Here is a 27665-nt window from a genome sequence, read left to right on the forward strand (position 1 = left end):
AATGGGGAATAGAAGGAAAAAAGAATAGATTTTTTTCCTCATTAAAAATAAAACTAGGGGCAGCTAGGTGGCGCAGTGGATAGAGCACCAGCCTTGATTCAGGAGGACCAGAGTTCAAATTTGGTCTCAGACACTTAACACTTCCTAGCTGTATGACCCTGGGCAAGTCACTTAACCCCAGCCTCAGGGGGAAAATAAATAAATAAATAAATAAATAAAACTAAATGTAAAAGAAAGAAGTGCAAGCCATTAGATTTTGGGATTATGTGTAAAGTAGTAGAGAGCAGTTTTAGGTGAATGATTAGATTATAAAGCCAGCTTGCATAGTGTTTAGAAGAGATTAAAAAGAGAGAAAATGGAGGTGCTTAGTACACATGATTTTTTTTCAAAGAGTTTTGTTATGAAAATGAAGGAAGACATATGTAGTCAAGCAGCTGGCAGCCATAGTAAAAGTTTATTAAGAATAGGGGAGATAAAAATGTTTGTGGGCAGCAAAAAAAAAAAAAAAAAAAAAAAAAAGATAATGCATGAAGCAATCTTCAATGAAAGGTAGACAGAAATTAAAGTAATATACATAAAGGGATTAAGCTTGGCAAATAGAAGGATCACATGATCATTAGAGATTGGTGAAGAGGAGAGAGTGGGAGTTGATATCTATAAAATATAAGACGAGGGAAAGGAGAAAAGAAGCAATTCTTGGCAAATGATTTCAACTTTTTTTTTTTCCAGTAAAGTATGAATCAAGGATCTCAACAGAATGGATGTGAGGGTAGGCAGGAGAAAGAGGGATATGAGAGCATAGTAGATCATGACAATGGAGTAGAATGAGGAACTAGGAAATTAGGATATTTGAGGGAACATCAAGAGGTAAATTAAAGTCCTCTAGAATGAGACAAAGAATTAAAGTGAAGAAGAAGGTTCTGTATGAGGCACTGAATTCACTGAGAAAGATGAGAAAATGTCCTGGGATTAAGAGAAAAGCATAGCTTTCAGAATTTAATTTAAGTGATGAATTTTAAGGAGAGACAGGAATCAAGGCAGGTGGCTACTTTCAATTCAATTCAATTCAATTCAACAAGAATTATTTAAGAGATTATTAAAAAATATTGTAAACAACTTGGAGTCAGAGATAGTCCTTTTCTTATTTGTATCCTCATTGTTTATCACATACATAGTAGACATCAAAAAATGCTTTTCATTTTGTTGGGGGGGGGAGGGAGATGTCCTACTAAGAGTCAAGGATTAGGCTAAATCCTAGAGAGTACAAAATAAAACTGCCTCTGCCTTTATGGAAGTCTAGGTCTAATATGAAAGATGGTTAACAATTTGTTAACAATTGATCATATTAGGGCAGCTAGATGGCTCATTGGATAGAATACTGGCTCCATAATCAGGAGGATCTGAATTAAAATCTGACCTCATACACTTACCACTTTATAGCTGTGTGATCCTAGGCAAATCACTTAATCCCAACTGCATCACCAAAAGAGGAAAAAAAAATTAATTGATCACAGTTTCAGAGAGCCCAATGTATGGGTAAGGAAGAATGGAAGAAGACATTGGAGGAAAAGGGATAACATGAATGAGAAGGGAGTAATGAGTAGGAAAAGAAGCTTTGACTTCGGCAGCCTCCAACTCAATAGGTTTTATGCCTTTTTATAATTGCAAAAATAATGCTGATTTGATTATTAATTGCTTTTTTAAAAAAGGTAGAAGATGAAGGAGGGGGCAAAATATAAAGTGTGCTAACAGTGGTAAGGGACAGCAAGATGGCAAAGTGGAAAGCATGCCAGACATAGAGTCAGGAAAATGTGAGTTCAAATTCGAACTCAGACACTCTCTAGCTGTGTGACCATATACAACTTACTCTACTATCTTTACCTGGAAACCTCATATTGGCTCATAAAAAGTCAAACATAATTTCACAATTGGATATCAGATGGTGAAGTCCAGCCTCTGATTCTGGTTTATCATCAAGACAAAAATTAATGGAGCCCTAGAAGTGAGTTCATCATAGAGAAATGAGGTGTATTTGAGATTCTCCACTGCAGCCAGATCAGTCATGCTGTAGTACTCATTCCAGTATTGATTCATAGGAGTATTTAATTTGGAGCTGGAAGAGACATCTCTTCCAATTCTCTCATGTTATAGATGAGCAAAGCAAAACCCAGATAGATGAAATGACTTTCCCAACATTATAGAGGCAGTAGCAGAGCTGCAATTTGAACTCAGGTCCTTTTGGCACATCTGGTATATTATATTGGGGATTCCTTTGGTATGTAGGATTTGAATCAGCTGGCCATTGAGGTCCCTTCCAACTCTTAAATTCTGGGACTCTAAAAAAGTCTCTAAGGATCCATTAGTGTTGCTTCTCTTTTCAGAAATAAAGATGACAACCCCACTACAAATTTGCTCATGATCTCCCCATAGAACATTTGTATATAGTATGCCAAAAGTCCAATTGCAGTTTTAAGCTATTAAGACTTAAAGACAAGCTAGGAGGCTATTATGATAGCCAAGATGAGAGGTGATGAAGGCTTGACCTGATATGGGATAAGAGTGAGCTCTAGGGAAATAGGATCAATGTGAATTTGCATGTGGTTATGATGGGGGGCAGTAGCACCTTTAAGATTTCCTTTCTGATTTCCCAACCTTTCCTTTCCTGGTCAAAAAGCACCCTTTTGAATATCCGGGGCCAGCCCCCACCAGATCTGAGCTGGCTTGGGTTTTTCAACCCCCACTATCTGCTCAGGTTTCTCCAACCCCCAACAAACAGTTTCTTCCTTATCTGAAAAGCCCGCCAAGAAATTGGCACTGCCCATAGGCCCCTTCAAGCAAATAAAAGAGCCAAGCTGGAATCATCTCTTGGCAGAGAGTTAAAACATGCAATCACCATGCTTTGCATCACAGACTCTCTATCCGCCGCTTTTGGTGTATTTCTTCCTCTATCTAATACCTTTTACTAACCAGACTTTAACCTTATTTCCAAGCCCTACAATAAACCTTTTTTTGTCAATCTAGGTTTTCAGGCCTGTAAATTCATTTACAGGGAACTCATTTAACTTTGTATCCTTGCACGGAATCCAAAGGGATTGCAGACTAGACCTAAATTAATCCTAATTTTATTTAAGTATCCCTTAGCTAGACCTCAACATTATATGATATATATTTTTTTTGTATGATATATTATGCTAGTGACCTGATTTAATACTCTATCCTGATTTGGGAAAAAAAATAGAATTGTCGGTGTAAGAGCTTTCTGAGGCCTCTTTAGAAGTGGTAACCTGATTTAGTGACTAGAGTGCTAGATTTAGTCAAGGAAGACCTGGGTTTTACTTCTAGTAGTAACAGAATTATATTATCTTGGTCATAAATAAGTTTCCTTGTCTATAAGAAGAGGATAATAACAACTATTATATCTCCCTCACAGGGTTATTATGAAGTTCAAATGAGATAAAGTAGAACACTTTTCAAACTTCAAAATATTATATAGGGTATCCCAAAAGTCTTGATGCAGTTATAATTCTACTTTTATTTTCTGTAGATTTAATAAGCATTTCAATACAATAGTTTTAAGGAATATATCATGTGTGAGGCATACATACTAGATACTAGGGACACAAAAATCAAAGCAAAATAGTGCCTTCTCTCATAAAACTTAGAATCTGTTGGGCAGATAGTTTACAGTAAAATTGTTCAAAATTACTCATATTTTTTTCTCATAGATTTGCTTTAGAAAAATGCTCTAAATAATTTGAATGGAATTCTATATTTGTATGTAATTTTTGAGACATGAAAAATTCACCTGTTGAAATAATAACTGAAATTGACCTATTTGCATCCAATTAGTGATTTCTAAAGTCATTAGATCAAAGCTATAGAGCTAAAGGGACCTTTGGAGTTTATCTAATTCAGTCTTTCACTTTACAACGAAAAATTGTTGTTTAGTGATTTACCCAAAGTCCCATAGATACTAAATGTTAGAGGGAGATTTGGACTTAAGAATCAGTGCATTTTTTATTATACCACTGTCTTTTTCTTTTCTGTCTCAGTTTCCCCTTTGGTAAAATGTACCATGTAATTCTTTAAGCTCTTCCAGAATTAACATAGTATATTGTAAGGTTCTTCTTATTACTGGCTGTTTATGTCTTAAAGTATCTTCCAGTTTTAATATTCTGTGTGCTAAGAAGCCTTTCAGCTCTGATAATTCTGTTATTCTATCCATATATAGGCAACTAGTTAAGATCATTCAGAACTTAAGCCACCTTGAAAGAATTGTGCTTGTGTGTGTGTGTGTGTGTGTGTGTGTGTGTGTGTGTGTGTATTAAATCTATGATTTTATTGGAAGGGAGGGAAGGGTACAAGCATTAATTTATTAAGTGCCTGGTATATTCTAGATAATATACTTTATAAGTACTTTATAAATATTACATCATTTGCTTTTCACTCACAACAACCCTGTGAAATAGATATTTACTATTATCTCTTTTTACATTGAAGAAACCGAGGCAGACAGGCTAGGTGTATCCTAACTTGTATCTTTCAGCTAATATTTGATGCTGGATTTGAACACAGGTCTTCCTAACATTAGACCCAATATCCACTATTCCCCCTAATGTGTACTATAGAAAACTCTCAGTTAGGATAGTCTAGCAATGCAGATAGATTCCAGTTCTATAATTTATAGTCTTTAAAAGTTGCCTATGGAGCTGATAAATTGAGTTGCTCAGGGTTACATAGTAATATGCCTTAGAGATGGAACTTGAACCCAGGTCATCTTGACCCCCAAGCTGCCTTTCTATCAATAAGCTATACTGACCACAGGCTTTGTGCCAGAGTCCTAAGAGAATGCTTATCATAATACAAATGTCAAATTACTTTTAACTTTACCAGACTAAGCAAAATAATGAATCCATTAGAGTTAGGAAGGATGGCAGTTGGGAGAGCTGCAGACTTAGAGGATATTGATGAGGTTGGTTTGAAAAATGGAATATGGTAGAGACAACTAGTAGCCCCTTAAGCTAGGCAAGTAGAGTCAGACAAATATTTCAGACAAACTGTAAAATCTTGATGACCAAGAGGAAAAGAGGTATACTGACATTTATTTCATAGGTTAATTCTTTAGATATTGTCTTGGATTTTGCTATTGAATATCAACTTCAGAATGCTTATATTATAGATTTCAAGGTATTACAATGTTTATTAACTGATTATAAAAGGTACCTCTCTGGGACTCAGTTTCCCCACTTCTTAAATTAAAGGTTTCAGCTAAATCATCTCTAAAGGTCCTTCCAGTTTCAATATTCTGTACACACACACACACAACACACACACAATCTTTTTAGTTCTGACACTCTATAGGGTTATGAATTCTCTCTATTTGCATTCTTTTTTATTTCCAGATGGAGCTTCTTTTTAGTCCATCTTCTTGTCTCTAACCTTTCTGCCTATCACCATCACCTTATTTAATTTAGGCTAGTAAAGTTACCTTAGATCAATTATACTTTTTCTGTGTAATTTCCAAAGCTTAATATCTCCGTTACTGCTCAGCCTGGGGGACAGTTTGTCTAGCTCAGTCCTAAACGATTTCAATCCTTAATTCAATTGCACTTTTACCACAGCCTGGGCAGCGAGCATAATTCTTTTATCCCTAAGAAGCCTCGTTAGCAATAATCTAATCGCACATATTAAAATATAGGTCAGGGAGGGGAGCTGCCAAGTGTGGGACTCATCATAACTTTGAGACCCTGGACAGCTCCTTCACTGGGGCTGTCATTCTCCCAGCCCACAAGCCCCTCCAGGCTTAATAGCAAAACAATCAGCTAACAAAACTAATTTGTTTACAATGGTTCCAGGTATAGGATGAACTGGAAAACAGATGTGATGTTTCTTCCTTTGGGTGGGGGATGGATTTTGCCAAGTAGATTTGGGGGTAGAGAGAAATTTGAAGTAGGATTGAAGGGGTGTGGGTGGACATCACTATCTCCTTTTCTATTTTACCCTCAAATAGAATTTTGAAAGGAACATAGAAACATCTAGTTCAATTCATACCTGAACAATAATTCATTCTACAATGTTTCTGGGAATTCATTACACATCCTCTGGTGACAAAGTCTTGGAAAATTGATATCTTTTAGTTAACCCATTCAACTTTTAGAGATTTCTAAGTTTTTTCTTTATAAAATGTGGACATGCATTTTATGCAACTTCTACCCATTCTTTCCCTTCTGGAGTTAAAAAAGACCATCTTTACATAATTGTCCTTTTGTTGCCAGCTTTTGGATCACATCCTATTCCATTACCCTTATCCTAAAACTTCTTTTCTTTCTTTCAATACTACTTTATTTTTCCAAATATATACAAAGATGATTTCAACATTCACCTTTGCAAAATGTTGTGTTCCAAAATTTTCTCCCTCTCTCCCCTCCTTCCCCCCTCCCCTAGACAATCCCATATACTTAAATATGTGCAATTATTCTAAACATATTTTCATAATCCCATCATACTGTGCAAGAAAAATCAGAGCAGAAGTGAAAAAACACAAGGCAATAAAGAAAATTTTAAAAAAGCAAAAACCATCACCAGAAAAAAAAAAAAAAAAAGATGAAAATACTATGCTTTGATCTGCATTCTGTCTCATACTTCTCTCTGGATGCAAATGAATCTTTTCATCATAAAGTCTTCTTCTCTTTAAGATAAACACCTTCAATTTCTTTATCTAATCCTCAGAAAACATAATTTTGACTTTCCTCACCACACTGTTTACTCACTTCTGGATACTGTCCTTCTTGTCCATCATCCCCCTAAGAAATACTATAGAAATAGTATACTATATATATATTAAAGTATACTATACTATACTATACTATAGTGTACTATAGAAGGCAGTATAAAAATAATTTCTCTCTGTTGTGTATTGCTGTGTGTCTCTTTCTCTCTTTGTCTCTGCCTCTGTCTGTCTGTCTGTCTATCTCTCTCTCTCTCTCTCACACACACATGCACACACACACACACACACACACACACACACACACTTCTGCAGGTCACTAAACATTTATTAATATAAGGTAGAATTGCCTAAGCTTTCATAGTATTGCATACAACCCTGCAAACTCATACCAAATCGTTGTAGTTCAGCAATGATTAGAAATGAAAATTTACTTGCCAGAAAAATCTCACCTTGTTCTGCTTGCATCAAAAGCAGAAATTTCCCAATTATTAATCCTGTTTGTCTTTTCCATAGAAATAGAGTTTGATGTACAACTTAAGAGTTATCTGTTACTTAAGAAAAAAGATTGCTATTCAGAATTAAACTTGCTAATTAGCTTTCCTACTTACCAATTGTGTAATATTAGGCAGGTTGCTTCATTATTTCCCTTCTTTGAGCCTCAGTTTTCTTATCTATAAAAGGCATCTATAAATAATCTTTACTTACTATATAATTTCAAAAAAGATTATCTGAGTATCAAATAATATAGTGATTGTATAGCTTTGTAAATTTTAAACAATACATAAACACCAACTATTACCTTAATTAAATTCAATAAATATTTCTCAAACAATTAACAATTAACAAACATTTATAAAGTGCCTACTATATGCTAGGGAAATGAAAAGGAAAAGAAATCCCTTCTCTCAAAGTGCTTCCTTTTTTCTTTTTAGATAAAGTGAGGAGAAAAGATGTATAATTTGCTAATATACTATATTAGCATATAATATATGCTAATATTAGCAAATACAGGAAAAATTTAAATTTAATAAAAGGTGGTCAATAAGGAGAACAGAAGCAGTTGGGAGCTCAGGAAGAATACCAGTTAGATCTCCAGCCATATGATGAAAGAAGTGAGACTGTCTTAGTTGTAGTTCAGAATAGAGTATATTCAAGGCAAGACTGATGTATATAGGATAACCACAGTGATGAAAGATGGAAAACTAAGTGTGAGAAACAGAGGTAAGGTCAGTTTGGTTGCACCATAGAGTATAGGAAGAGGAGTAATACATAATGATGCTGGAAATCTTACTCTTAAAAGTAGCAAAGAGGTTAGGTTGGATTATATCTTGGTGGCCAAAACAGTTTATTGGTGGCTACCATTTAGTTAAAATTCTAGTCCAGGCAATGCTATGGGAAAGATGCGTTGTTGGAGGTTCTCCAGCAAGAGAAGCATGGGATTTAATAATAAAAGAGATATTTCAAACCATGTAGGACAATCTCCTCATTTTGTAAGTGGGGAAACAGTCTCAAAAAGGGATCGTGACTTAGTCTAGTTCATATGAGCAATAGTAGAACCAATTTAGGAAGCCAAGTCCTCTGACTCCAATTCCAGAAAGCTGAGAGAAATGGATGACTGGAGAAGCTTAGAGCCTTAGTTAGAATCACAGACTCTGAGGAGGACAACGGAGGCCAGGCCCTCTTTGCATTAACAGGGACAGCCTTATCTTCCTATTGCCTCTGTCACCAAGTCCTACAGTAACTGAAAATGACACAGCCTTCCCTATCTTATTAGCTCTAGATAATTCTTCAGATTTGAGTCCCCTCCATCTTTCAGTCCTGAGGGAATTGAGATGAAGAGGCCCTAGAGAAGCCAGATGGCTCCAAGGCCCTGAGGGCTGATGCAGACCTGAGGACATGGAACAAAGTCCAGCTTGAAATGACCACCCTCTCATTCCCAACTGGTTGTCAGTTCTATCTCAGGAAATCACTTCACTTATAAAATCTTAGGCTGAAACAATGGTGGTTTAGGGCAATTCCTTACTAAGCTTCTGAAGGCCCAGAAGGTGTATCAAAAAAGTCACTTAACCAAGAGCCAAGTTCTAACCTAATAGTACCATAAACTAGGCACACAACCTTGGCCTAAGGGCTTTATGCCTGTGAATAAATCTCATCCATAAAATGATGATAACAACACAAGCTTTATCTACCTCTTGGGGTTGTCAGTAAGGGTTCCTGATTAACTCTGAAGTTTTACAGAAATATAATGTCTGAGATTTGGAGAATTTGGGGCCTCCACAAAAACAAACAAACAAACAAAAAAACAAAAACAAAAACAAAAACAAACAAAACAACAACAACAAAAAAAACACAAAGAATTCCAGTCCCCACTAAGAATCTGAATAGAAAGATTTAAGAGACCTAAATGGAACTTCTGGATATGCAAATTAATAATGATCTGAGTCCTCTGGCAAAATTGTATTCTAGGTTTCTCCTATCTTTTCTTTCTTCCCCTCCTTATACCTTCCCCAAAACTCTTGAATCACCTTTTCTTTATTTCCCTTCCCCACAATGGTTAATAGTATTATTCTTCATGGTCTGATTGGAGAAAATTGTAAAACAATTTTAATCTTTGTTATGTCATGTATGGCTTTGGCAGTGGAAGTCTATGGACATCTCCTCAGGCAAAAAAAAAAAATAATAATAAATAAATAATTGAAATGTGGATGTTCAGTTAGAAGTTGATGAAAATAAGATTTATGTACCTAGAGCTCAGAAGTGGACCCCAATCTGCTCTAGATTTTTAATAAAAGCCTTTTTGTCACATTATCAAAGGGAGGGAAGAGCAATCACTCCCATCTCACAGGTGAGGAAATTGAGATTATGAGAAGTTGTAACTTTTTAGTGGTCACTTGCAGTAAAAAGGAAATGAAGTTTGAATCCATGTTTAGATGTCGATTCTAAACCCAGAGCTCTATACACAATTTTTCTTTCTCTTGTCCTTTGCTTGTCATCTTCTGCCTTGTTGCATTTCTGTCTTCGAGCTTCGGATCTTGTTTCCCAAAGAGGGATTTTGCTTTACTTTCTTTTAATGTTTGAAATCAGTGTCTAGTTGTCTTGGGATTCAAATCCCAGCGACCCCAGCTAAGTATCCAGGCTCCTCCAGCCCCCCATCCCCAGTAATACTTCTTCCCGAGCTCGGGCATTTCACTGTGCCAGATGTCGAGGCAAGGTTCAGTGCCCTACGCTAGGGGTCGAGACACTGGCACCCTGAAATGCGGAGGCACCAAAGGCTACCACTTGGCTTGGCTTGTGATCAGAGATGTGGGGATCCCGGGGTTCGGAAGTCCATTACGTGTCCCCATCTCTCCGCAGCGCTGTCAGTCCCCATTAGCTCTAACAGGCTCCAGACGGAGCCAGGACTGAGAACTTTCTAATGCAATCGATGCGTTACCTGAGGGCGCAGGCTACATTATCAGTCCGCCCTCCTCCCTTCGCGATCAGAGCTAACCAGGCAGAGCCAGCGACTCCACCTGACTCTTGCTGACCTCGAGGGGAGGTGGACACGGGGGGCTGGGAATACAGAAGAAGGGAGCTCACCAAGGGGGCTGGAACACAGGAGAAAGAAGCACAAACCGGACAAGTCATCATACCAGGAGTAAGCTGCTTTGAATTTCAGACTCTCAGACACTAGACCAGTTACTGAGCGCGGCATCTTGGCTACCCAGTGGTTCAAACTGGTCCTGTTTGCAAGATGTGTATGAGCAGATTAGGCATATGAGAGAAAGAGGGTGACAGACACTGAGATAAAAAGAGACAGGGACAGAGCGAAGCAGAGACCGAGTAAGTGAGATTTAGGCATAAAGTGAGATAGAGACGGAGAGACAACGAGTTTGGGCGGATGCAAGGGGCATGTGAGGGGGAGAGTATAAGGAGGGATGTTGGCACAGCGCCACGGGCCGGGGGCTTTGGAACTGAGGGGCAGAATATGTGCATGTGACGCAGCTTTCAAAGAAGGGTGCTGGAGGTTGTGCTCGCTCCGGCAGGGGGACGCGGATAAGAGGTTGGTCCTCCAGGTTGGTCAGGCCCTGAGGGAAGGGCTGGAGTAGGAGCAAGTCTGTGGGAATTCTGGTGATTGGGCTGAAGATTGGGTATCACTGAACGTTCTGTATACAAGCCTCAGCTGGTTATGAGTGGGTCCTGCGCTGTTTCTTTCTCCAACACAGGCTTCCCAGAGACTTTCAGGGACACCCTTTAAGCTATCCGACCAAAAAGGCCAGAGTTTAGGAAATCTTCTTGACTCTCTTCTTCTGCTGTAGAAGGATAGGGCAGTTGTTCAGGACCCGGACCTGGGGTTATTCTCTCCAGCTTTTTACCTATGGGGTCCATTTAACCCGAACTTGACTGAGATATCTGTTTTCAAACTTCCTCAGTAGAAGTGGTGCCCTATCCCTTTTTCTGATTTTTTTTTTTTTTTCTCATCTCGCGCGTTGGGTACTCCATCTCCAGGACCCGGTTCCGTCCCAGGGGAGGCCCTCTACAAGGCGGAACGGCTCCGGTGACCGCCCGTCTCTCCTCCCTCTCTTCCTTCCCTTTTGTCTAAGCAGAGCCACCGCCCGCCCCGGCTCCGGCTGGAATCGAACCCGGATAATCTAGTCCGATCCTGGTCGCGTCCATGCTCCCGGCCCGAATGAATCCGCAGGTGCAGCCAGAGTACAGCGGGGCTGGCCAGGGTCCTGGGCAACTGAGGAACCAGCAGTCCCAGCAGCAGCTCCAACCACCGCCACCTCTGCAACCCACTCGGAAAGCTGTGGAGCTGGTGTTGGTGAAGAAGCAAAACGGGGTTCAGTGCGTCCTTGCGCCCCGAGGCGGGGACTCACAACCCCGGGAGACCTGGGGCAAGAAGATCGATTTTCTCCTGTCCGTGATCGGTTTTGCGGTGGACCTGGCCAACGTTTGGCGCTTTCCCTACCTCTGCTACAAGAATGGTGGCGGTGAGAGACCCGGCGCACGGTGGGGGCTTTTACTGTGGGCGCACAGACGGGTGGAAGTTGAGGGCATGCGGGATACTAGGCGCATGGATACTTACGGCCCACATGGGCGCACGGAGAGCCGGTAAAATCCCTGGGTACCAAAACAGCTTGGTGTTATGCACAGATAGAGTGGGACAGGCGCGCACAGCAAGATTGGAGCCAGGGTTATGGAAAAACTGTGAGTAGGACGCACAGGCATTGAGAGCAGAGTTCATAAAAGAAAAAAGGGAAAAACAAACAAACAAACAAACAAACAAATACAAAACCACATAGCTCAGCCAGGCAGATATCCTATCTGGGACTTCTCAGATGCAGTGGAAACTGGGAAGTGGGGAGTGCTGAGAAGTGAGAAATCATTAGGCTTACAGAGTCCAGGTCCAGGTTCCTGCGCGCTTCTACCTTCCTCTCCCCCTCACCCCCTCCGCACTCCGAATCTGGGTTCTGGTTCATAGCAATAAAAGGTGCTCCTACTCCCTGCTCCCACCCTCCACATGTTTCTCAATTATGAATTCTAAGTCTGCCAGCGGGCTGTAGCCTGCAGTCAGTAAACTGGAGTGGGAAAGTTAAGGATAAGAAAATATCTGAGAGGAGATTAGGAGAGAATACACTTTTACTAAATTTGAGACCTATCTTGGGAAAGGCATGTGCAATTAACTTGCTCCAAAGAGCAGCAAATCAGGAAATTGTGGGTCTGAGATACAATCCAGTCTATGGCTGTGGACTTAAGTGATGAATATCCAGAAGCATACTCAAGTTCCTTTTCTCCACACTAAGGAAAATGCGAGGAACAAAAGGAAAGAGAGCACTCAGGTTTTGGGAGTTGTAACGGGTAGTGGAAGCCAGATCTAGCTTTTTGGGGGGAAGATGGAAGGAAAATGAGTCCTGATGTGAACAGTCTTACTCCTGCTGTCTAAGGCTAAAAATGTCTGGCTGTGATATCTCCTGAATCAGAGTTGGGGTGAATTCAGACTTCTGCTTAGGAAGATAGGATTTAGTCTGGGAAAAACTTTTAACGAGTAAAAAGCCTGAGCGGTAGGAGCAGAAGGAATGCAGAAAGAATCTTGGTTTTGAGTCTCTTGAAAACCATCCCCCATTGAGTAGTGTAAGAAGGTGTAGAGGAAAACATACTGGATTTCTGGTCAGAGGATCTGGGTTCTGCTCCAGACTCTGCTACTTCTTATTTATATGGGACTTCTGGGACTCAGTTTCTTTCTTTGTAAAATGATAGTCTCAAAATGAAAGTCAAAATGAAAATTTCGTAAACTAAATTCTTCCTGTTGCTGCAAATAGGTATGTGAAGTCAATATTTGGTGCAAATATTAATGGATGGTACTTTCCCCAGATCCAGACTTTTGTCCCCTTGTCACTCCTGTCCTCATTACTTCACTCAGCAATCACAGCTGAGAGGCATATAGATAACTAAGGTTCCTTTAAGCTCAAAATCCCATAACACAGGAACAGTCATCCTGATTGTAAGAGTTGATATCATCTTTGAGGATTGATAGGACAACTGTGGACATAGAGTGGGAAAGAAGATTTGCGTAAAAATTTTGTTTTGAATCCTTACAGCAGTGGTCCTCAAACTTTTTAAATAGGGGGCCAGTTCACTGTCCTTCAGAGGGCCAGACTATAGTAAAAACAAAAACTCACACTGTCTTCGCCCCTCAGCCCATTTGCCATAATCTGGCAGGCCACATCCTCTGGCTGTGGTTTGAGAACCCTGCCTTACAGTATTTCATTTCAACATCTTGCAAGGCCACTTAAACTGCCCATGTACTGTTGTGTTGGCACCTGAAGTAGACTTCTGTAAATAGATGTAATTATTTAAAAGATCTGGCCTTAATGATTTACTAAATAGGAATTCTAAGGTTCTCCACTGCTGAATCAGGGAGATGTGAGCAAAGTTAGATAGGCATTAGTCTCATAGGATCTTTGAAGTCAGAAGACAAGGTTCCCAACCAGCTCTTCTTTTTATTACCCAAGCAGAGTTTGGGAAAGTCAGACTTTCTGTCCAGGCTCTTAGATTTCTTCTCAGGAAAATGAGGGACAAGGTGGAATTATTGCTTTCAAAGGCCCCTACCAGCTCTGACTTCTTTGCTCTTATGTGGATATGAGTTTTCTGTCTACTTCAGAGAAAGGTTAAATTCCAGGTTCCTCATGGGGATTCTCTTGAAATGTTTATATTGGGTAGACAGAGAAGTGGCCATGTCTGTGATCTCCAGTGATAGTAAACCCTGTCTTCTGGTCTTTTCTTGGGTTTCCAAGCCTCAGTTGCCTTCTGAGGAATCTCTGTGAGCCAGGTTGTGAGGCAGAGGAAAAAAGCTGCCAGAGGATGCTGCTGGTGACTGAAACTACTATTTACAGTCAGCTGAAGCATCTGGTCCAGGTGGATACAGGGGGAAAATGTTCTGTTTAGCTGACTTGACTTCTCATATTATGAGCCCAATGATATGAACATGCGGGAGTCTATTTATTCAACTCTGAGCTAAGGACTTTTTCTTCTGTGAATACAACTATTATTACTGACTGCATGGTACTTTTGCAATGTGATTATTGAAAATTTTATAGTTCTACATATCAAACAACAAGTATTTATTGTCTGCTGTGTGGTAGGCACTGTGCTAGGTTCTGGGGATCCAAAGGTGGAAAAAAAACCTGACCTTGAACAATTCCTCACCTTAAAGAAACACACACACACACACACACACACACACACACACACATAAGTGCACGTGTGTGCACGTATACACACTTTTCTTATCTATGTGATTTGGTCTTTTTGTCCTATGAGGTAGGACTGCCTTCTAGAATACAAGCTCCTTGAGAGGAGGGTATGCTTCATTTTTGTCTTTTTTCTTCAGCACCTATCACAAGAGTCCATTGTTTCCTTCTTTTTTAAATTGGGCTTGTGATCACAGTGGAGGGAGCTCCTTGTAAGTACCTGCCCCTGCTAATACAGGTGAGGACCTTTATACCACTTATATCTTCAGGAGTTTTCTGAGAACACTGAAGCTAAGCCCATTGCCAAGTGTCACACGGTGAGGTTGTGTGAGAGGTGAGGCTTAAACTCTATTTCTGAAACCCAATTCTGTGTCTCATACCTGGCACTTACTAGATAATTAATGCTTGTTGATAGATTCACCTTTGGACAAGAAGCAATGGATTTGTAAAGACTGAAAAAGAATGAAGATTCTTGCAGGAGAGTCCAAAACTGTTACTGAAAGTTAGAGCTGGAAGGCAGCCCAAGAGATCATTTAGCCAACAGCTATCAATTTACAGAGGGGAAAACATTTCCATCTAACACATTGGTTCACAACATGAATAATCTTGATAGATCCCATTATCTATAATCTTTAGATTTCATAGGTCTAAATCTAGAAATGGAAGGAAACTTAGATGTCATTTAGTGTGATACTCTCATTTTATAGCTGAAGAAACTGAAGCCTAGAAAATAGAAAAGACTTATCTAATTACAAAAAAGTATGAAGTGCAGAGATGGGAAATGAACCCAGATCTTACTCCAAAACCAATATTTTATCCAGTGTACCATAATTTAAGATACATTGAATTAAATTTTTTAATGTTCTTACTCTTATCAACACCTTTGAGCACTATAGATAATATCTTAATAAACAAACATTTTATTCATTTGGCAGACATTTATTATTATGCTTGACACTCTTATCTCTTATTAGTTAAAAGATCTTCATTTTTTTAGAAAGAGTATTTAATTTTTTGATACCTGCAACACTTCTGGCAGCTGATCATCTCTATTTACTTCTTGACACTATGGCCAGTAAGGTTTTGAGTGAAATTTTGTAGTGAAACTTTTCAACTTTATCATTTTAGTTTTCAACAAACATTTATTGATTGCCTACCATGTGCAGGACAAAATAATGAAGGGAGAAGAGAAAAATAGAGAACTTATGAGGCAAAGTACAAAGTATAGTATACATCAACCATGTACTGTGTTTGAGGGACAGTGAAATAGATAAATTTGACTGGAGAGGAATATTTGGGGGGGATAGACAATCTGCAAAATCCTTTCAGACTTTACCAGTCTAAATCTAGACAGTTTTTGAGGAAGCATTGGAGGGCACTGTAAACTTACGTGTAAACCTGCCTCAACCCATGCCCACAGGCTCTTTCTACAATGCTCCATGCCAATAGTAACATGGCAGCCTCTCCAAGTCCAGTTGTTCTTTCTGGCATTGACTGCAGGATATTTTGAAATGACAAGATGCCAATAGTTGAAGCTTCCAGCTAAATATTTTTGAATGAATTATTGAGTACCTACCTGCCTAAACATATTCCCAAAGGGCATAATGTTCATGCAAGTTTAAAGGGATTTTTATTGGGTATGTAGTTTTTTTCTGTGGAACTATGTTCCAAGCGCTTCCAAAGAAAACTAAACTAGACAAGATTGGAAGGTAAAAAAAGTATGTTTGCTTCTAATGCAATAGCCCTCCCTCCCCATTAATTAAACTTTTTTTTTTTTTTAACACCATACACTTTAACTGCCTGGGAGTCACCAGGAAGACGGAACCATGACTGGGTCATTGTGTCCAGCTTCCAGGATGGGATCACTCTTCCTAGGTTGGAAGGATTTTTATGAACTTTCCTTCCTGTATAGAGGACATTTTGAAAATATAGCTTTATGTTTGATCTTGCAGAGGTATAGTATGTGTAGTCTTGTGAATAGGCTTATTCCTGGGGCAATAGTGTTGGCTTCTTTAGTGCAATACTTTGCACATAGGTAAGTGGAATGACCGAATGCATGAATGAGTGGAATGGATGCCATCTTAGTAGGAAAAAGAATAAAGAGGAGAACATGGGAAAGTGAAAAGACTACTGGGTTGAGAGTTAAAGGATCTGAATTCAATTCTGGTTCTCCCTTTTATTATGTGTGACTTTGGAGAAACCTCTTTATCTGGATGAGCCATTTAAAATGAAGGGGCTGTACTAGATGACCTCTAAGGTCCCTTCCCACTTGAAATTGGTAATGCTATATAAGAAATAAAAGAAGCAGAGGAAGGAAAAAAAAAGATCAGACAGTAATTGAAGAGATGAAGTTCTGGAATAACAACAAAGATCACCATTCTGTGACTTTTGGCAAGCAGTATGCACCCTAGTTTTTGGATCTGTGGTAATCTTTCCTTGACAATACCACAATCCATGACATGGAAATATGCTGGCAACTATAGAGTATATTGTAAATTCAGGGCATCCTGTTTCCTAGTGGGAGACTCTTTACTTCCTCCAGACTAGTAAAAAAGTCTGTAAAGCTGCAGACCCTGAACTTTTCAATTAGAGGAGCCTAGCTTTAGAGCTGGGATGTGAGCTAGAATGGATTCTTGAGGCTGTCTAGTACATCTTTGTAATTTTGCAGATGAGAAACTGAAACCCAGAGAATTTAAATGATTTGCTCAAGACCACATTGGTAATAAATGACAGAGGTAGGGGGATAAATTCAGAGAGAGCTTGACCCTCCAGAACTCTTTTCTCTGTATCATGTTTGTTCCTGAGTCCAGATCTGAGGGGCTGGCTGGTATGACCATCAAGATGTGGTGATTGAACTCATTCCAATTCTCTGTGTTCCAAACCTGACTGGGGGAAAAAAAAAAAAAAAAAAAAAAAAAAGCAAAAATAGGAGATTTTTCATGATGAAATGCACCAGGTCTTTTCACCTCAAGAAGCAGTAGTATTTATGCCCACCACCCCAGATCAGGGCTGATAGCAGTCATTTTATCCTATGTTATTCATCCAAGACTCACTGTTTACTAGGTAGATTCACATAACACTTTGAAGAAATGTGTCAAACACGGTGATGGTCCAGTTCCCCTGGGGTTCCCTCCCCACCTAAAAATGGACTTGTATTTTGATGAATTTTGACTTGGTATAAGGACATTTGAGAGAATAGACAGAAATTTATACTGGTAATAGATAGCCCTTGGAAGGTTTCCCTGTGGTCCCAAATTTTGTAGCCTTGGAGTAGACCACTTACCAGTTCTGGGGGGGGGGGCATCTCTTACAAAGTATTATCTTTCTTTGTTAAGGATATAGAATAACAGAGTTGGAAGAAATCTAAGAGGTTATTTAATATATTAATCCTCATTTTAAAAAAAGAAAATATGACTTATTTAAGTACATATTGGAAGTTAGTGCTACACTGTGAATTGGAACTCAGGTCTTCTAAGATTTTCCCATTATACCACTAGAGCTGAAAGATTTCATTTGCAACTCAGAGATAGATGTGTTTAGAATGCCTAAGTAAAATTAAAATAAATTGACTAAAGTTTTGTTTCTCTGTACCTTCACTAAGTGTTTTGAGTGCAATTCATGGGTTCCTCATTGTCTTAAACTCACAAGTTCTTTAGAAACCTGTTACTAGTGATTGGTTCTACCTTAACAAGGATAGATATTGCCAGTGGTGTTATTGGGAATCCAGGGAGGAGCTTCCTTCCTTTCGTTTCCAGACATTACTACATCTTTTCTTCATTATTCCTATTCCTTTTCCATTATTCAGAATTCCTACATCAAAGTCTTTTCCTCTTAGATTTCCTAGAGGAAAACCACTGATAAGTGAATTTTGATGGATGACCATAGAATCTTAGATATGATCTGAGCCAGTCCCCTTATTTTATAGCTGAGGAAGCTGAAACCCAGAAAGATGATATCAGTTGCCTAAAGAGGATTTGCATTTTAAGAATGGGCTTAATCCAGAAAGGTAACTGTGGGGACTGAATATGGATCACAACATAGTATTTTCCCCTTTTTTTGTTGTTTGCTTGCTCATTTTCCCCTTTTGATATGATTTTTTCTTGTGCAGTACAATAAATGTGGACATATGTATAAAAGAATTGCACATGTTTAACATATATTGGATTACTTGCTATCTAGAGAAGACGGGTGGGGGAAGAGTGTTAGAAAAATTTGGAACACAGGGTTTTTCGGGGGGTGAATGTTGAAAACTATCTTTGCATATATTTTGAAAATAAAAAGCTATAATAAAAGAAGGGCCTTAGAAATCAGTGGTCTGCTAATCCAAAAGAATATATCCTCAGTGTGGTATTAAGTGACAGTTAAACAGTGGAGCAGATATTTTATGGAAGTAAGGCCCTACTTAACATATTTTGAAGCAGAAGAGGTATTATAGTTCTAAGCTTTTTAGACATTCATGTTTAGCTATTATGACAGTGAAAAGAACACTGAATTTAAATTCAAATTCAAATTCACCTGGATTCAAATCTTGATTCTACCATTTATTAGCATTATGACTTTGGACAAGTAGCTGAAATTTCTCTGTTGGATGGATATCATCTTAGTAGGAAAAAGAATAAAGGCCTAAGACAAATAAAGAGGAGAACATAGAATAGTGGAAAGTACTACTTGAGCTCAAGTATTCATACTTTTTTAGAAGAAATCCATTCTAACCAGTATCAGATAATGAGTAGGATGTTGTCTGGGTTTTCTTCAGTACTCCCTTGGCTTTGGTGGGTTGCACTTTTTTCTATCTTCTTCCATACTTGTTCAACATTACAGAGCAGTTCCAATGTTTTCAATATTCTTCTGGAAATCTGTTCCCTCTGATTTGATTTGCTTTTTCCAGTACATTCCTGGCAGATGGTGAGGCTAGAGGAAAATAATGTAGTGGTGGAGCAAGAACCTTCTGCGTACTTGGTGAAAGATATAGGAATTATTGTAAGCATCCTAGGGTGGCTGCAAGGTGATCCAGATACTTGGATATGATAGAGATTTAGGACTATTAGACTTGAGATCTAGAGCTGGAAGGGACCTTAGAAATTAACCTTCTAATTTTATAGATGAGGAAACTTGAGACTGAAAAGTGAATTGACTTGACCAAAGTGAGTTTCTCAAACTCTAGGAAGATCAGATTTCTGAGAAGTTGAAGTAGAAAGCCCAGGAAGAGAACCAAATCCCTTTTCTTCCCTACTGACTGTATCCCTGCCATATTATTGTTTCTCTAGTATTTTTCTGAAAATATGTTAATGGATTTTCTTATTTTCAGTTCAACTCTTTTCCACTCCATTTCTTCCTGTTCCCACTCAGACTGGAATTTTGTCAAAATATATCTATCACTTTTCACCTGTTACTCAATTTTCCTTGATCCTCATTATAGCAAAGGATGCTGTTGAAAAATTTTAAGGTTGACAATCCCTTTTCACTGGTTGTTAGTTGAGTAGCTGTTGACAAATTATGTTTTTTTAATGGCTAGTCATCCAATCTTTGCTTTAGCTAAGAATTTTTTTTCTTCTTTCTGCTACTTGTCTTGTAGTAACTGTCCCGTCATTTATGAAACCCTCCAATAGAATTCAGGAAAGGAAATTTTCATGAACTCATAGCATCTCAAAGATCACCTAAGCCAACCTCTGAATTATGACACAACTAGAGAGGGTCAAATTGCTTATCTTCTTCATTGTTTTTGTCCATAAAAATGGGGAGAGGGGCTAGACTAGATTAGGGGTTTATAACTTGGGTTCCATGAACTCTTAAAACTATTTTGATAATCATATTTTAGTATAATTGGTTTTCTTTGCAATACTGTTTATTATATTTATATTCATTTAAAAACATTATTTTCAAAGAGGGTACTTAGGCTTCAATCTGTCAAAGGCATTGACAAAACAAAATTTGCATTAACAAAAAAATCAAAAATCTCCAGATGAAATTATTTCTAAGATCCTTTCTGCTCTATATCCTATAACCCTTGACAGGTGAACCTTCATCCTCTATTTGACTATTTTGTCCTGATTAATCAATCAATAAACATTTATCAGGTGCTTACTACATGTCAGACACTATAGTAAATACCACATTGGGAGGATTGTGTTTAGTTCTAAGCACTACATTTTAGAATGTATTTTGATAAACTATAGTGTCCAGAGAGGGTCAGTCAGGATAGTGAAGGTCCTACAAGCTTAGCATATAAAATTCAGATTAAAAAATGAGAATCTTTAACTTGGAGAGGAGAACATTGACATAAGGTACCTGATACCTGTCCTCAAGTACATGAAAGCCTATCATGTGGAAGAAATATTACTTAGACTTGCTCTGTTTGGCCAAAGGTGGCAGAATTGGGAACAATGAGCAGACTTCAGAAAGAGGCAAATTTGGGCTTAATTTCTGGGAAAAAATATCCTAACAGAGTGGTCCAGAAACAGAATATGCCGCCTGAGTGGGTTGGGAGGAGGGGGGAAGTTCCAGTTATTCAAGCAAGGCTCTCAGACCACCTGTCAAGTGGGTCATGGTGAGCATTCTTTGTTGAGAGTGAGTTGAGACTAAATTTTATAATTCCGTAGTTGTTCCTAGGTATTAGAGAATTCACTCTTTTATAAGTGCATGTTTTCCATTTTTGAACAACTCAAATTGTTAAGTAAATAAAGATAGCCTCTTATGCTTGAACAGAATTTTGCAGTTTTCAAAGCCTTATTACATTGTTTATCTCACTTGAGCTTCCAACTTGTCAATGAAGCACTGTGCAATGAAGTAGCATTGTTAAATTTTGTGGGGGCAGAAGATTGAAATCATAAGCTAAAACAAGATTTAGGGCTTATCTGTGGGTTTTATTAATCACTGTGCTCACTTCCTGTTCTGTCTTTGCATTATTGACAGAATCCTGAGAGTTTCTTTGCAGAGCCCCTGCCATCCTAATTCTGGGGCCCCTGAGATATTATGATTCTAGGTGCCAGCTTTTGTTCCTTCTTCCTCTTTCAACTTGTGTGGTTCTCTCAGGAGAAGCTGTAGCAGGCTGTCTGTCTGCCAGGCTGGAAAAGAGCTGCAGACCTGGAGCAGAAAGACCTGTCATTTACTAATTGTGTGAATTTAGGCAAATCTCTTCACTCCTATGGCTTCTAATCAGACCACAAGCATTTACTAGTGCATGGGCTTTTTGTCTTATTTCTTTTTAGCACCAGATCAATGATTTCAGATTTACTGAGGAAACTTCTACCAATGCAGCTGAGTCCCTTCTCTGACTCTCAGAGTCATAGAGAGCTGATTGGGATACTAAAAAGTTAAATCATTTGCCCAGAGTCACACATTCGGTATGTGACATGGTCACTCTGACTCGGAGACCAATCTTCAATTAAATTTAAGAGCCAGGGATATGAAGATCAAAGCAAACATCAAAGCAAAGCAGTTCTGCACTGAGGCAGTTTATATTGTCAGACATGCTTGCCAATATAGCTATATGTCAAGTAGACATAAGTTGATTTTTCAGAAGGCAGACCCAAAATATCAACAAAATTAAGGAGATGAAGAAAGGCTTCACGTAAAAGGCAGTGCTAAAGATGAGTCTTGAAGGCAATAAAAGAAGCCAAAAAGCAGAGGGAAAAAGGGGGTATATCTCAGACATTTAAGGAACAGCAAGAAGGCCAGTGCCGTTGGATCAGAAAATTGTGAAGGGACATAGAAAGGAAGGAAAGGGGTCAAATTGTAAAGAATATGTTAAATAAGTTTTTGTTGATATTTTCTACTAGTTATGTCATTGTAGTTATCTTTAGCATCTTTCTTCCTTTCTCTCCCAGAGAACCATCTCATATGACAAATAATGTTTTGATTTGGGGGGGGGATTAACATAATTGATCAATAATTGAAAAATTCTGGGAAAAAACGAGGATATATAATGTGTAGATTTCAACTCCATGAAGAGGTGGGTAGGGGTGTTCTTATATTTCTTCAATACATCTCTTCATAGGGATTTTTGATCCATATAGTTTGGTGACATTCACTTTTGATTTTTGGGTGTGTGGTTGTTCTTTCCATTTCTATTGTAGTTACTGTATATGTTTTCTTGACTTTGTTTACTTCACTCTGCATCAGTTCATGTAGATCTTTGCATGATTTTCTGTATCCAGTGCAAATTTCCTACATAATTTCCTACAACACAGGAATATGCCATTACATTCATATAACTGTGAATAGTTTTAAATGTCAAACAGAGGAGTTTATATCTGTTCCCAGAGGGAATCATTGGAATTTCTTGAACAGAGGAATGATAGAGTCAGATCTCTGTTTCAGGAAAATTATTTTCACAGCTTGGTTGAAAACAAACTAGATTTGATCAGGGAGACAAATTAGGAAGCCATTTAAATAATCCATGTGAAATGTGGTCAATTTCCTACTCTGCCAAATAAAGAGCTTGGTCTAATTAGATGGTCCTTTCTAATTCTGACATGGCAATTCTTTAAAGGAAGGTGATACAGTGGACTGAATCAGGCAGGGCAAGGAATACTTGAGCTCAAATCCTGCCTCAGGCACTTACTGGCTGTTTCTCTGGGTAAATGAATTAATAGCATTGGGCCTCTGTTTCCTTATTTCTAAAATGAAGATTTCAGATTTAAGTTTTTTACCATCTCTAAATCTATAATCTTATGAATGATAAAGAAACATTTTAATTCCAGGCTAACTTCCTCATTGCTGGTGATCAGCGTTCTATAATGAGAACAAAAAGTAACTGACATTTTTATAATACAAAACATTTTTCTTATAATATTCCTTTGAAGTAGGTTATGAAACTGTCACTATTTTTCATTTTTTATATAAAGAAGATAAAGTGACTTGCTTCCGAATTAATCATCAGTAAACATTTTTTCAATGTCTAATGCATATTAGGCATTAAGCACTAAGTGTCAAGCTATGGGGATATACTGAGGCAATAGATAGCCCCTGTCCTAAAGAGCTTACAATCTAATGGGGAAGGTAATGGGGATAATTATAAACAAATATAGACAAAGCAAGCTATAATCAGGACATATAATAAATAATCAATAGAGGGAAGAATTAGAATTAAGAGGGGCTGGAAGGTTACCTGTAGAAGATGCAATTTTAAGTGGGACTTAAAGAATGCCAGGGAGTTCAATAATCTGAGCAGAAGGAGAATGTTCTAGGTATAAGGGACAATCAGAGAAAATTCCCAGAGACAGGAGATGTGTCTTGTTTACGGAACAGCCAGGAGGCTAAGAGGATGGTACTGTTCTTCAGAGCAATAGGTCACACTGCTAATATATAGTAAAATCAAGATTTGAGCCTGAGTTGTCTAGCACACTAACTTTGCTTTTGAAGTTAAGAAAGGAGAACACATTTTTGAGTCTAAGGCAGGGGGATCCCTGTCTCCTATTTATGACTAAATGGAAGGAAATTTGTGTTTCTCAGAACTGGAGTGCATCAGGATAAGAAGGAGGGAAGTTTTACTTTAGATCATACAATCTGAGAAAGATATGGGGAAAAGAATCCTGGATCTGGAGGCAGATCCTGTAAGACTGTGGAAAATCTCTCTGTGGTCCTTAAATGGCTTATCATTAAAATGAGGGGATTGGATTTAATGACCTCTAAGGCCCTTTCCAGCTTTAATTCTATGATGGATTTTGGTCCTTTGTTTGGTAAATATTGGCTGACTCTGTGTTTTTTCCATGGGTGTGGTGTTGAAAATCTTTATTTCCTGAAATCAAATATATCCAAAAACTTGGGGGGGGGGGGGGACAAGGAGGGAAATAAAAGCACAGGAATGGGAGTCAGGTGACTGGGATTCATTCTGTCTTTCATATTATATGGGTCTGTGACCTTGGATAAATCACTTTCTAGAATTGTTTTCTTATCTGTAAAATGAGGGAGCTGGGAGGAGGGATTATTAAGGTTCTCTATTTTTAAACAGTAACACTCAAGAGAGTATGTATCTATTTCTCAACTAATTCTTGATTCTATCAATGTCTACTTGGTGTTTTGATATAGAAAGTTGTTTTCCTACTTAGGAGGAGTGAAATCCTTTGTTTTGGTCACTTGTTAGTGGTCTGGGAAGGACTGGTATTTAAGAGAGGTGTTCAATTTACATTAGATCAGAGTCATATTTGCTGCTAGTATATTGTTTTGTTGTTGTTGTTGTTGTTGTTGTTGTTGTTGTTGTTGTTGTTGTTGTTGTTGTTGTTGTTGTTGTTTGCTGGGACTGAAGCCACTCACTGGCTCCAGATGAATTCGCCTGAACACTGTATCTGGACTCTTGAAAACCTGAGTTCAAATCCAGTCTCAGCCATTTAGCTATGTGACTTTTATCAAGCCACTTAATATCTGTTTACCTCAGTTTTCTCAACTATAAAATGGGAAACAACCTCAGAGTTGTTTTGAGGATCAAATGACTTGTTTATAAAACTCTTAGCACAGTGTGTGGCACATAACAGACTATATAAATGTTTATCCCCTCCCTTCCTCCATGAAGGTTTTCAGACAGTGTCCTGGTACCTTTTATAAAGCTCTGGTCTTCCCTTTTGGTCTCTCAAAAGCTTCAACTGAGGGAATACTAATTTTTTTTTTCTTTTAGCAACTTGTGGCAGGCAAGCTTAGTAAGGAATGTTCTGTGCCATTAAAGCCAAGCCTAAGGCTTAACCTTTTGTATTAATTAACTTCACTCTCTTTCAAGACTGTGGACTGATTTTATGCCCTGGTCAGTGGTGGGTCTCACAAAAGCTGGAACTAGAAAGAATATACAAGGATGACCTAAGACAGCCTATCTTCAATCTAGGGTTAAAAAAAGAAAATTCTACTCTAAAAAACTGCTTTACTGAAAATGAGTCAGTAGCATCATCTTTCCATCAGTAAGCTTTTATGACTATTTGTCCTCTTCTTAGATGTTTGACAAATCATAATTTTTTTTATAATTCTCCTGCTACTTATCCTTTCCACTCTCTATTCCCAAGACAGATAGAATACTTCATATTAGGGCATAAGTTTAAATTCTTATTTTGAAGGAAGGCTGTATAGAGGGATCCCCTTATTCAGAGCCATAGCAGGCCTAATTGAAACACTTGCCTCACATTCTGTGAAATCATGCCTCTATTTGGGCAAAAAAAGAACATTACCTTGTATCTTGAATGAACCAGGTGAGAATTAGTAGGAGGGCAGGACAGTCTTTTTTGAGCCAGACAAACTGGCCTTTAGGATATCAGAACAAGGGGTACCTGTGATGTTCAGGGATTTGGGCCATAGGTCCTTTTCCTGATCCCATCATCTTCTGGGAGCATTTGACATTGGGGATAAAAAGGTCTCTAGAAATATAAGAAGCAGATTATATTTGCTAGAGTGGGTTTACTATCCTTAATCCACCACTACCATTACCGACAAATAGAATATTGTGCTTCATGACATTGGAGGGTCGCAATATTGGCAGACATGGCCATAGCTTGGTCTTCTTTTAGCAGTGCCAGAGCTAGCATCTTTGTGGAAGATATTTTTTGTACACATATGGTTTAATGGATCAGCTAGAGAAATCTGGAGTGTCATTGGAGTGTCCAAATGAGGATGAGGAAAAATTATTATTATTTTCATAATTATCTATATGATATATGTAATGAATGCACTAATCATTAGATTTCTCAGATCTGCCTTTTCTGACTTGGGAGACAGAGTGTTAGAGTATAGTTTGAAATGATCAACCAGTTCTTGATAACACTCTTTTGTATGTTAAGTGAAGTGCATTAGACTGTAGAATCTGTTCCCATCACAGAAATCTGGTTCTGTCCCCCCACCAAGGAACAACTCCCATGGTTTGAAATAATCACTTATGAACTATTCCCACAGGACTGGAGAACACTTTTATTATCTTGCATTCATGGGCTTGTTATGGGAAACCACTCAGCCACTGAAAATAATTGCATCGTATTTCCCCTCCCTTCCCACTTATAATTTGTGTGTAAAATCTTTACCTTTCATACAAAAGGAAGAGGTCACCTACCCAGAAGAACTTCCAGTTTGCAAACTGTGTTCCTCACTCTGAAAGTGATTAAATAAATTGCTATTTGATCTTTAAAATCTATCTCTGCCATGTGTAGCTCCAACTATCCACAGTTTAGAAAAAAAGGCAGCAAAATTCTAAAGAAGTGACTTGTCTAAGGTTACACAGATAGTGAAAGAAAGAACCAGAATTCTAATCTAAGTCCTCTGATAGTAGATGCAGAGGTCTTTCTACTGTACCACATTGTCTCTCCTTGGCATAAGCCTTGTCTTAATTAATTATCAAATCTTGAGTTCTTTTAGTGTGACTAGGGAAAAGCTCTGGTATTCAGATGAGAAAGGTAATAAACGTGCAAGGTGGAAGTTAATCTGAGTAATATGTAGTAAATTCTCTCTGTATGTCTTATAGGAGCTTTCCTAATCCCATATACTCTGTTCCTCATCATTGCTGGGATGCCTTTGTTCTACATGGAATTGGCTTTGGGTCAGTACAACCGGGAAGGAGCTGCTACTGTGTGGAAAATCTGCCCATTTTTCAAAGGTAAGAGGAGTGGGATGTTGGTTTATGAGGAGAAGAAAAAGGATAGGTAAAGGTACCTTCTCAGGGAACAATGAAAAAATGAAAATGGGTAGATAGGAAAAAGGGAGAAATGGGGAAACAAGAGAAAGCAGGAGAATGGGGAGACAAGGGAAAGTGGGGAAATGGGGAGACAAGGGAAAGCAAGAGAATGGGGAGACAACGGAAAGTGGGGGAATGGGGAGACAAGGGAAATTGGGGAAATGGGGAGACAAGGGAAAGTAGGGAAATGGGGAGACAAGAGAAAGCAGGAGAATGGGGAGACAAGGGAAAGTGGGCGAGTGGGGAGACAAGGGAAAGTGGGGAAATGGGGAGACAAGAGAAAGCAGGAGAATGGGGAGACAAGGGAAAGCAGGAGAATGGGGAGACAAGGGAAAGTGGGGAAATGGGGAGACAAGAGAAAGCAGGAGAATGGGGAGACAAAGGAAAGCAGGAGAATGGGGAGACAGGGGAAAGAAAACAGGGAAATGGGAAGACAAGGGAAAGTGGGGAAATGGGGAGACAGAGAGAAAGCAGGAGAATGGGGAGACAAGGGAAAGCAGGAGAATGGGGAGACAAGGGAAAGTGGGGAAATGGGGAGACAAGAGAAAGCAGGAGAATGGGG

General features: G+C 38.6%; 1 protein-coding gene across 4 annotated transcripts in view; it reads left to right on the forward strand.

Moving 5' to 3' along the window:
- SLC6A2 (solute carrier family 6 member 2) overlaps positions 1-27665 on the forward strand; it is a 72431-nt gene that overhangs the window by 5083 nt on the left and 39683 nt on the right. Inside the window, exons 1-3 of one of the 4 annotated variants that reach the window (XM_074293443.1) lie at positions 10333-10367; positions 11317-11703; positions 26894-27025. In XM_074293443.1, the coding sequence (XP_074149544.1) occupies positions 11385-11703; positions 26894-27025 (451 nt within the window). In that variant the 5' untranslated portion in view covers positions 10333-10367; positions 11317-11384. Of the gene's footprint in view, positions 1-10332; positions 10368-11313; positions 11704-26893; positions 27026-27665 lie in introns of those variants that run through there. The other 3 variants (XM_074293441.1, XM_074293442.1, XM_074293445.1) reach the window with 3 other exon arrangements.

This window comes from Sminthopsis crassicaudata, chromosome 2, assembly GCF_048593235.1.
Source record: "Sminthopsis crassicaudata isolate SCR6 chromosome 2, ASM4859323v1, whole genome shotgun sequence".
NCBI lineage: Eukaryota > Metazoa > Chordata > Mammalia > Dasyuromorphia > Dasyuridae > Sminthopsis > Sminthopsis crassicaudata.